The sequence below is a fragment of the Molothrus aeneus genome, chromosome 12 (assembly GCF_037042795.1).
Source record: "Molothrus aeneus isolate 106 chromosome 12, BPBGC_Maene_1.0, whole genome shotgun sequence".
Taxonomy (NCBI): Eukaryota; Metazoa; Chordata; class Aves; order Passeriformes; family Icteridae; genus Molothrus; species Molothrus aeneus.
In genome coordinates, this window is record NC_089657.1 from 15,273,821 (window position 1) to 15,285,957 (window position 12,137).

The window sequence follows — 12,137 nt, forward strand, 5'->3', positions numbered from 1 at the left end:
CCATCACCTGGGTGACCCGCATATCTCAGGAAGAAAAGATCCAAACAGCCCACAGGAGCAAGTCCTATTTTATTTAGATATAACTGGAATGTCTCTATGTTAGAGTGCCTACAGCTCTAAGGGAAATAGCAGAAAGAATGACTTTTAATAATGTTTATATTATAAATATTATATTAAAATTATAATTTTATATATTTATAATTGTATAAATTAGTCTGAACAGTCTCTCACCTTGACAAACATGACCACACATTTGCCTAAAATTTTGCTAACAGGAACTTTACTGTAATAATCACTTTTAAAAACTTCTTTCTCCAGGAATTTTCGTGTTGCAAGATGAAAAGTTTCATTTGGTCGATAAAACCAGCAGCCATAGAGCCATTTCTCTCCTTTAAAATAGAAAACAACAACAAAAAAAAAGGAGAAGGGCGATAGAAAGAAAAAAATGTAAAATGACATTCTCTAGTGCATGAGCCAAGTAAGAACAATTAGCAATTGACTGATTAATCAAATAGCAATGCAGTCATTTATACTAGGAGTAATCTGCTTTTAAACAGGTAATATTCAACTTTTCTGAAAAGGAAAACAAGTTATTTTAAAAAGCCTGACAATTGTTATTTCTCCAGTAAATCCTGACTCAGCAAAATAAAGGAGAAATTCTTTCTTATTTATAGATCTCAACTTTCAGGCCTTGAAATGGCTTTGAAGTCCACACAACAACCACCTGATTATTTAAAGAATCTCAGCTAACTGTTTTTAAGTTTTTTAGGAACTATTTCTTTCATTTTATGCTGTGACAAATTACGTGATGACAAACTCAAATTGATAACAATGATTTATATAGAAGTTAGAAATATGTACTATTTTTCTAAATCAAAGGAAACCTGTGCCCATCTTGGGTTCAGGTTTCTCAGCACAGAAAAACAGTGCTCTTCTGTACCGAAATTACAAGGAGTCCATCCCACTCAGAATCCCACCCCTGCAAGGCTTACAATTTGAGGGTAGGCAGAAATGAACACCAAAAAAAGCCCATGCTGTCCCAAGAATTTTCTGTTTGTAATATACTTTAGAAAAAAGGAACTCAGAAACAGCTACAGAAAAATACTCACCGGTACAAACAGTTCTGCAAATAAAATAAGTAACATCTACACAAGAAAAAAAATCAAATTGGAAGCTTGCAGCATTCACATTCTCTGAAAAAATCCCTTCACCCAGGATCTTTCTCCTAGGAAGCAGAGAAGCCTCAGAGAAAAGGAGAACAATTCTTATCTCATTTGCTTCTCCTCTGTTTTTCTCATGTGGAAAACAGAGATTGTGTTTGGAGTTTTGCTCATGTGGAATGTGTTTGGAGATTGTTTACCCACAGGTGATTGTTTCATTGGATTCTGGTGGGAGTTGTTTTGACTTTTTGGCCAATTGGTGCCAAGCTGTGTCTCTGGAGAGTCACGAGTTTTCATTATTAACTTTTTAGCATTGACTAAGTACCCTTTCTGTATTCTTCAATATAGTATAGTATTCTTTAATACCATATAGTATTATAAAGTAACAAATTAGCCTTCTGAGAACATGGAGTCAGATTCATTATACCGCCCTGCCACGGGGGTCCCTGCAAATCCAATAGAAGCTTAAAACAATAATAACAAGTTTCACCCCAGTGTTTTCCTGCAGTAAGGACACCCTTACCAGCTGAATCTTCCCACAGCCTCTCGATGCAGACGATGTGAGGCTGCAGGCTGGTCTCTGCAGGCTCCACATACACATAATCCCCCACGTGGTACATGCTGTTCTTGAAGCTGCAGTCCTGGCTGTAGGTCCGATGCAAACTCGACAGCCCAGCTGATCCAGAGGAATCTTCACTCTTTTCAGCTTCTTATTTCAAAAAGGGAAAACCAGATGTTAGTAATGTCATATTTCCATATTAGCCAAGATTCTTGATGTCAGTGCCTCACTTTGAGCCTGGAGTAACCAGGCTCTACTGCTGCTGACATCTATGAGGGAAGATCAACCATGTTAGACAGATGATTTGTGGACAAAAGCTGTGCTCCTGTCTGTGAAGAGGTGCAGTTGGAGAGCTTATTTATTCCTTTAAACATGGTGCACAGCGGAGCACAGACCAACAACCAGGAACTGTGAAATAAAGGACCTTCAGGGTACGCTTCATGCCCTACAAAATAGTGCAAGTCCACTCCTCTGCACATCCACAGTAGCCAAAGCACAAAAGGTTTATCAAACCTCAGTTCTTCAGCAGTGTTAAAAGCATGAGCACAGACAACACCATCACTATTTGTCAAAAAAAATGACTAAAAGGTCAGTGGGAATATACATTGTTAAGTTTATTATCAGCAGAAAGTTGAAGTAAAAAACTGCTGTTTTTTTTATAATATCCTTGAAATAATACTGGTACCCTAATGTATTCTGACTAAAGAGTTCATACAGGGATAATATCTACCTACATCTCTTTCTTAAAAGCTCTCTGGCCTGGCTGATAAAGATTAAAATAAAATATATCTCTCATAACTTGAAAATAAAAGACTGGGGAACAAGCAGACCATTGAGGCCCTTTCAGCAGGCAAAGCTGCAGAAACACATTACATGTGTGGGTACATTTCTCATTTGGTACATTCAAAATTAATGAAACAAAAGTAGCTACCTCTCTTCTCCTCCTCCCTTTTGAGCTTATCCTCCTCTATTTCTTTGGGCAGCTTTTCCTTCTTTTCCTTTTCTACATCATTGTGAAGATGCTTGGTGGTGTAGCTGAGAGCAGGTGACAGCAGAATCTCTCCATTTTTACACAGTTCATCTCGAATTTTAATGAAGAACTGCTGAAGTTCCACTGCATCCTCATAGATCTCCGAATCAGTCCTGTACAAAAACATGAGCAACAGGGTAAAATCACAGTTTGTGCAAGGTCAAACAGGAGCCTAAACACACCCATCAATCACCATTCTTTGTGATCAATTGAAAGTTTCACTCTGCCAATGGATTTCTCTGCTTACTCATAAGCAGCAGGAGAGACTGACTTGAAGCCATGAAGCATTAAGTGATGGTTCACCTGTTAGTCCACCGTCAATTTGCATTATAGTTCACCCACAACAGTATTTTGGTATACACCAGTCCTGAAATGCCAGGAAAATCAAAGGTAACTAGCTGTGACCAAGGCTACTTGTGGAGGCTGGACCTCCACAATTTATTAACCTCTGGAAACTTGAGTAACAACAGTACTATTAACAAAAGTGACTTATTTTAACTATCCATACTCCTCCCAGTAGATGTTTTAAGATCATTTTTACCTCCTCTCTTCACAGCCAAGCTCTCACCTGCACATTCCCAAAAAGGCTACTGAATTCAAGCAAAACACTATGAGAAGTTGCAAGTGTTCATACTTTTTGCTCAAAAAACTATGTGGAACCATAAGTCAACCAGGTGTGACTGCTCCAAAAGAGTAATTCACTATTTGAACAGTTAGAGAACAGCTCTCTTCCCTTTTTCAATTTCAAAGTTAGTGGGAACCTTTTTGTCATAAGGTGCTCCTTTGGAAGATTATTGTCAAAATGATCTCTTAGCAGAAAACTAACTTCTTCCTTGTTTTCAAATCAAAGCAAATATTCCACTGAAAACCTGACAGAGCTCCTGAGATTTAGTTTTCCAAATACTCATATCAAGGAAAGCAAACACCTTAAAAAACTTCAGCCTTTGTCTAACATTAAATGCAAACCTCGTGATAAGGATACCTGAAAAATAAGGGTTTGCTCACCTGTTCATTCTCCGTGCCCTCTCCAGCACCTCAAACATGTTCTCCTGGAACAAGTCCAATCTTCTATAGCGATTATTTTCAACGTTTTTTCGGATAATATCAAAAGTCAGAGGAGGTTTATTTGGGAAGTTGGGATCAACAGCAGGAATCTCAGCTAAGGAGTCGCTGTAGCATCTGCCCTCATCATCCTGGTGGCTCATAACAGATACAAAGAGGTTATGGATAAGTTCCTGAATCAGCAAAGTGACATTGGGCACATGAGAATCCTCATCTCCTTCTATTTCTCTCCGAGTTTCAAGCAGAACCTTGTGGAGCACCAGGGCATCTTTATAAATCAAAGACTCGGGCTCATTGTACGTGCAAGCGTTATTGAACATCATGACAAAGTCCTCCACCATGGAGTCGATGTCCTGGTATTTATTTGCCATCATGTGGCTCCTGATCTTCTCCATGTCCACGGGCTTCTTGATGGTGACGTAGTAGTCGGGCAGCTCGGCGCGGGAGGGCAGCCGCAGGAAGATGGCGCTCAGCCGCCGCCCGCGCTTGTCCGTGTAGTTCTTCACCGCCTCGTACACCTCGTTCAGCTTCTGCTGCATCGGAGTCATGTACTTGGACTTCTTGGGAGAAATGCCACTTTTCCTACCTAACATGACAAAAATGAAAAAAGGAGTTAAAATGACAAAGCTGAGAACTTGCAAATTTCTTTGTCCAGAGAATTGTTCATGGGAGAACCACTCCATGGTGTGAGCAGAAGCCTCACAACACGGAGCCTGTTCCAGGCTGCAGCTTCCTTTGTTTTTCATAACTCTATAAATTTTTTTTAATGTTCTTTTTGGCAAACACAGAATATGTTGCTCCATGCTCCACCTGGCAAAGGCCTCCTCAGGCTTCAGCAAGGAAAACATCTTTTCCTACCTAACAGCATTAACAAACTCCTCTAAATTCATTTTGGTTTTACAGCTCTCCATGAATGTGCCTCTGCAGCTGCTAAAAATCCTGTCATCACAGGGTTTGGCTATCACTAAAATTAAGTATTCAAAATATTATCAGACTCCTTTATGACATGTTTATGCCAAATTAGAAAGGATTATTATAAGTAAAATGTAAATTAAGGCCTCCCATGGGATTGTCAGGTTGGATTTTTGACTAATTCAGGATCTCTGTTACTGCAGTGCAGACTCTAAGTCTGCACCCGTACTCTACACCTGTGCTTTACCTAGGAGCTGCTCATTTAATTTGCAAGAGGACTGTGTGCAGTTATTTTCTTTAAGGTTTTTGTGCAATTTTATCCATCTCAGTTTGCTCAATTCTGAACACATATTAAGAGAACATAAGATTTGAGTAGCAGCAAGGTTGTAAGGGCAACAGCTCAAGGAACTTCACTTCTATGTTCTTCATGGCTTTCAATAATCTGCCAAACAGAGTTCACATTTTTTTAACACTTTGTGGAAATCCCAGACATTTAACCAGTGAAATTAAGAGAGTTGCTCAATTTGAAAAGACCCTTAGTTGACTGATCACATAATACACCATCTAACATTTGGGTAACATTGTATGACTAAATCTTAATCCTTCCACCCATTCCCAAGTCTTTTTTCTTCATTCTAAGTTACTTTTCTTAGAAAACACTACGTGCAAAAACTCAATTCCATTGTATAATACAGACATGCTATTGCTATCAAGATTTTGAAAATATAATTCTATTTTCCTTGTCAGTGAAGATCTCTTCACCTGTATTGTGTTGTAAATACTGAAATGAGACAAGGCAATGCACAAGGTTGTCTTACTTAGCTTTAGTTTAGGGGATGCAACATCATCATCTTCAGCCAAGGGTCCCAGCTCTTTCCTTTTTTCCTTAAGGATCTTTTCCAGCATATGGGCATCATTGTACACCTATTAATCAGTAAAGTAATCAAAATCCAACCAAAACAAGGTTTACTGTGTTTACTAGTTAAGAACTAGCTCCTCAGAAACACTTTAATGTTAGTTTGGAAAAGCTGAAAGCAAAATGGAGTGTTTTATTTAAAGTGTACCTTTGATAAATAAGCCTTTCTTTTTAACTGACACAGGTAAGCAGAACTGATGACACCCTCTAAATCAGTGAGCTACAAATGTTGAAAAAATTATTCAATTAAGATGCATCTCTATTCCAAAGACTAAAAAATGGCAAGGGGCAGCTGTGTTATCAACTTCTTCATCAAACCCTTCTGCTGAACAATGAAAGATCCCTTGAACCACTGAGATTCCCTCAAGGTACAAAGGACTAGAACAGTCCTGGGTCTTCAAACCCAATCCTGGTGATGAAATGCAGTAGTTGACCAAGTTGCTCATTAGAAACAGCTGGAAGTTGCTTACCACCTCCCTGTTCCACATCATTCCTGCTGTCTGAGAAACATCACAATATAGACACACCCAACAATATACTTGTAAATGAAGACGATATCCCTTTCAGACTCATTTTGCTAAGGTAAACAAGTCATGTCTTCTAGTCTGATCTCCTACACTCTCCCCTTCCATGAAAACAAAGCTGTTTTCCTTCTAAGACACCCCTTCTCAGAAGTTCTGAGAATTTCTACTTCAGTTCAATAAACGATTACAATAAATAATGTGTGTAATAATCGAAGTGAAGGCATCCTAAGAGCAGCTGATGTCTGCAAGGCAGCAGAGCAGCGTGGCTGCTGAGCCCAGCAGTACCTGGGAGCCCTCCTCGTTGTAGTGCCTGGCGTTGCGGAACATGAGCTTCATGTCCTCGATCATGGCCTCCTCCGCCGCGTACTTGTCATTGCGGATGTTGTGCTCTATCATCTTCAGGTCCATTGGCTCCAGGATGATTTTGTAGTAGTCTGGATAGTCCTTTTTGGATGGTTTAACCATGAACAGATCACAGAGCCTCCTGCCTGTGCCGGGCTCTCGAGCTTCCAGAACCGCATTGTACAAGATCTTCATGCGCTGCTTCCGGATGTTCTTTTTACTGTTGGGTTAAGAAGAACACAAAGGAAAAGAATAAATGCCAGGGGTTCTTATTCCCACTTCCAACACTAATATCAAAATGATATTATCCTCTACCATGAAGAGACAACCAGAACCACCTAAACACACACAAGAAATTCAACATTAAGAGCAGAATTTGCAATTGACAGCAGCATCACAATCAGGAGCCTGACACAGAAACAGGAAATGACTCTTCCAGATGATTGTTCTCTCATTGACCCTGAGTTCAAGTGTTCTACAAAATAAACCAACTAATTCATTTGTCAAAGTGCAGAGGCCAAAAGGAGCTCTGAGCACTTTCAAGATGCAGAGAAAACAGACCAGTCAGGATCAGGCATCTGAATTCAAGAGCTCAAGATCCAGAGTGAACAGGGTAAAAAACACCAGTCAGTACCTTCATGATTACTTCTGGTGAACACAGAATATCAAAGACATAAGCCATTTATCTCAGAGCAATTTTGTACATTCTTCAGTACCAAGTAAGGACATCAAGGATGCAGTAGAAAGAATTGCTTAAATATCTGTCAATCCAAATGAAGTTTGAAGTCAATAAAGCTCACCAGGACTGCAAGCCCAGGTAGAAAATGATACGTGCTTATCCCCACAAATGTTACAGTCACCCTGTATGTAGCTGTTATGGTTGTCTCAAGAAATCTGACAGCACAACCAAGACACAGCTTATCACAAAAAAGTACATGGCTCCCTGCACACATAGTACATGGCCTATAAGCAAATCAAATGAGGGAAAAGAAAATTCATGCCAATAATGTGTAGTCTCAGCTCAGATACTGTGGCACTCAGCAATACACTCACTACAAAGCACTTGTAAACAGGCTTCCAATCTGCAATCTCCTCAAGACTTATTCAGATAGTTATAACTTTGACTATTACATTATCTGCAAAGACAACAACCACCACAAAAAATATATTCAATTGCAGAATGTGCAAAATATCCCAGTACAATTTATTAGAAACCAAACTGCAACACAGATTCCCCATGATGTGGCTCTTTTCATTACACATTTAAAATAAACCTAATTCAGCATAATCTCATGCCTCAGATATCTCTTACTCCTTGGTGAGATCAGCAAAATAACTAAAGAAAACTAACAACAAAGAAAACTTAAAATATAGTCTATAGGCTAAACATTACCATTGTTGGCAAATGTTGGTTAGTTGTTCCCACTAGCAGATGAGCAATGCCAGAACACAGACTTGTTGCCAAATCCCTCTCATTTTAACGTGTTTCCAGGTTTTTCTCACTCATTTCAACAGATATAGGCAAAGCAAAACCAAAGCAGAAACAGAAAAAGGCCTGCCAATACTCAAGATTCATGTCATGCATCTGGTACATAAAAGGGGACATTCGAACAACTTTCTTCTGGGTAACTGTTATTTTGCCAACAGGATGAATTTTGCATGGGTTATTAGTTTCCTCTCCCAGCAACATTTTGGAATTCCTCTCATTGCTTCACTTCTGTGATCAGCAGCATTTATGATCTTTTCCTTGCTATCATTCAGCAAGTGAATGGGTAACAAGCATCAAAGTGACAACATCAAAAGCATTTTCAGGTGCTCTTCAGGCATCATTGTGATCTCCCTTGCCTACCAACACAGGAAATCCCTTGTTCCCTTTCCTCTTTCATTGTTCTTAGATGACAGGGCCTGACAGATTTTTACCTTTTAAGCATTTCAGTAGTGTCTGGCACAAGGTGATCAAAAGCAACATGGGGTTAAAAGGACTCTGATGACAATTTGACTTGCTTGATTAGGTTAGTACTTCTTTTTGAATCTGAAGATCACAAAGCTAGTGATTTTTGCAATTTGTTCCTTCTTGATTACGTGGTTCTGTGGTCTGCCTTTCCTTTCCATTACATTTCTTCTTCCCAGCATCCCTAGACTGCACCACCTCCTAAATCCATGTTCATATTTTCCCTCTGAAGCTTTTTAATGAGTGTACATTTCTGCACTTATTTGGTTGTTCTTCAGTGACTCTCTGCTGATGCTCTACTCCATTCCCTTCCTCCCCTCAAGACTGTTGTTCCTTTGATAAAAAAAGAAATAAATACCCAGGGAAGCCAATGTTCATAAGCAACACCAAAGAAAGATGCTGAATTGCAATTTTATACTGGCTGTTGCTACCACTGCAATAATATTATTTGAGCTGGACTTTACTTCAAATGACACCATAAGGCAGACTAGAGAAACTACCTCTTGCTGGAATGAAATGCATCACTAATTACTAATGCATCATTAATTACAAAACAGCCATCACCATAAAGAATACCTTCCATAAGGCATCATTATGCTCAAGAGAAGAGTCTATTGCAAATCACTGGGAATTTGGTTTATGTTACAGGACTCTAAGTGATCAACCTCTTATAATCAGTTTATCTATTTGTCAGGCTAAAATAAAACAACTCTACCCAAAAAATCCTGAAATCCACTGAGAAAATCACAGAGTTCAGTGCAATTACAGTGCTCATTTTACTTACTGATGTGAATAACTGCCAACTAATAGACCAAAATAGGGAATTAAAAGTCAGCAAATAGTTTTGAATTAATTAGCATCAACACTTAATGATGTTTCAGAATTACAAATCCTTACACAAATGCTAAAAACAATGATTTAATACTCTCTGTAAAAAAAGAGATGCAGCAATGTTATGGCTTGCAGGAACTACAGAAGCAGATACCTTTTCCTTTTTGAGCTTCCAGTATCAGATGTAGCAGAAGAAATCATGCTGTCCCCATCCTCAATGTCATCTCTCCTAGCAAGCTCCTTCTTCTTTGCCTGAAAAAAGAACAAAGCCCTGAAGCCAAACTCATTGCTGGACACTTACAGAACAGAATTAAAGAGCAGTATAGTTCTTTCTAACTGACAGAACAATTTTTGAGGAACCAACTTGAAAACAATGCCATTTCAGACTACAGCACTTATCTGGAACACTTAATGAAATCTGAAAGGTTTCAGCCTTATTCAGTTAAAGGCAAACTCCAAAAAAACCCTACATCAATTTTCTCACAATTTAATTAGGTTAGGAGTCACAGTAAGGAATAAAGTGACTGAAAGAAATCACAGAACACAGCAGGTGTGCTGAGGAAAAATCACTTAATGATGCTCTCCATTCCCATACTTCCCTCTAAGCAAGAAAATACTTCTGCAAACACAGGTCTAGTTAAAAATTATTCTGGAAAAATATCCTTTAGGAAAATAAATTTACATGTGAAGTTATATCCCTTTGCTTGTTCTCCTCCACATACCTGCATAACCTGCTGCATTTTCAGCACCCTTTTATAGATGGCAGAATTGGGGACATTGTAGCGCTTGGCATTTTCAAACATCAAATTCAGATCAGCCTCCAACTGATCTAAAGTTTCATATTCATGGTTCTTCAGCTTGGTTCTGCAAAAGACAAATACTAGTCAGCTATTTCACTAGTTACACAGTGTAAAACAGTTCTTTAATATCATCATTTTCATGATAAAGCAATAGTCAAAGAGCTCTAACTAGAGAAATGGGATTTACTCTTTGATTCTCTAGCAACATCTTCCAGTTGTAACTATAATGGGAAATGTATCTCCTCAAAGAATGGTTTCAGTAATTTTGGAAGTTGTGGAGACTGAAGTCCTGTTTTTATACTGGGGTGAGATGTTACAGGTGAGGCAGCAGCACAGGCTGCTGACACTGCTGCAGTGCCCCTGAGACCTGAGCTGGCCAGGCCAGCTCTACACAGCCCCAAGTGCTGCCTTCCCTCCATCAATTCCACTCATCTTCAGTGAGAGCCCAAAGTGTCCAGAACCTCTCATGTTAAACCCTCCAATCTGTGCCTTCCCTTAAAAAAACACCTGATTGTTGACTGGTGATACAGCAAAGTGCACTTCACCTGGAAACAGTTACAAGAGGAGTAACAGCAACACCAAAGTCATTTTTCACATGCTAAACACATGAATCAACATGAGTCAATGCTTAACTTAATGTGTTTTCTTGCACAATGCTGGAAGTTCTAGCCACCTTTGTTAAACCTTCCAATACTTCATCACACACACACACACACAGAAAATACTAATCTGCAGCAACACAAGCCCCAAAGGCTGTCACAGCTGCAACAGAACTTCCTCCCCCTCCTGCCTGCACATTCAGCAGTCACACACCAGTCACACACCACCTTAAAACCCAGCCCAGCTTCTGCAGCACCTGGCTGAATGTGTCCCTGCCTGATGGAGCATCATCACTACCATGAAATAAATTTCATATAAAGCCTTTCAGCCCCAAGCTTGCTCCTACCACTATTTGTTTATCCACTACCCAACAACCAAGGTGCAGGCCATCTGATTTTAAGCAAACAATTTACATTCACAGCTGTGCTCATCAAAGGCCTGAAGCAAAAGTAAAAACCCAGACTTAAGACTGAATGGTTTGGAAAGTGACAGCTTCCAGCCAGGGACATGAGGAATGAAAAATGAACAGGCACAGAAGTGATCCTGTTCTAGCCTGCAAAGAAATTCCTCTCCTACCATTCTCTGTGCTGCTGTTAGCAAACAATAGGATGATTAATTAGGTAGGTTATTTACATAAGTACTTTGAACAGATTTAATTACACTCAAACTCAGCAGAACTCAAGCATCATGACTTCTCTGGATTTAGAAGATGAAGTGCAGCTTTTCACAATAAATTTTTAACAAGCCATCTCACCAATCTTGGGAAGACAGGATTTTATAAACATCAGTTTATTTCCCAAAGTGGGGCTGAAACTAACCAAACTCATGGCTCTACAGAAAGCCACTGCAAACATAACACAAATCATAGACTAGAACTAAGAGAAATTTCTGTAAAAATTATTGACAGGGATATAACAGTACCTGAAAGCAGGAGTAAAACCAGAAAGAATTTATTTTAAGCAAAATGACCTTTGCAAAACGAAGAAAAAAAATTTAAAATAAGGTTTAAAAGTACAGTTTCATAAGACCAATAAGCCCAAAACAACACTGACATGACATTTAATTTGGTTGAAATCAGAATATTAATTAAAAGAATACTGTAAGTTGGCACTCAACTCCCTAAAATGCCTACTGCAAACTCATCAGTCTGTCCAGGTGGAATATCTGGAAGGAGTAAAGGTGAGACATACTCTTTCCATATAACCAAAAGATCCACTTATTAGACAAACAGCCTAAAAATTCCCTACTGAAAAATATTCCAACACCAGGATAAGATCAGTTATGCAACTTCTTTTATTCAGAAATTGTGAAGTGCTAGTCCTGCCTCTTAGTGGGAAAAACAACCCACTAACAAAGAATGAGTGGGATCAAGAGATGCATTTGACAAATGTCCTATTGAAGATGACAGTCTTCTTCTAAAATACATTGGGAACCTTCTTTACTAGAACCT

At 39.0% G+C, this 12,137-nt stretch overlaps 1 protein-coding gene across 4 annotated transcripts in view; it reads right to left on the reverse strand.

Annotated features, from left to right (window-relative positions):
* The window catches only part of PBRM1 (polybromo 1), a 57,566-nt gene that overhangs the window by 23,953 nt on the left and 21,476 nt on the right, over positions 1 to 12,137 (reverse strand). For all 4 annotated transcript variants that reach the window (XM_066558440.1, XM_066558439.1, XM_066558438.1 and 1 more), the window contains 8 exons: positions 10,010 to 10,151; positions 9,442 to 9,539; positions 6,449 to 6,725; positions 5,542 to 5,647; positions 3,755 to 4,397; positions 2,651 to 2,862; positions 1,684 to 1,869; positions 232 to 389 (listed from right to left, as the gene is read on the reverse strand). In XM_066558440.1, coding sequence (XP_066414537.1) covers positions 232 to 389; positions 1,684 to 1,869; positions 2,651 to 2,862; positions 3,755 to 4,397; positions 5,542 to 5,647; positions 6,449 to 6,725; positions 9,442 to 9,539; positions 10,010 to 10,151 — 1,822 coding nt within the window. The remainder of the gene's footprint in view (positions 1 to 231; positions 390 to 1,683; positions 1,870 to 2,650; positions 2,863 to 3,754; positions 4,398 to 5,541; positions 5,648 to 6,448; positions 6,726 to 9,441; positions 9,540 to 10,009; positions 10,152 to 12,137) is intronic.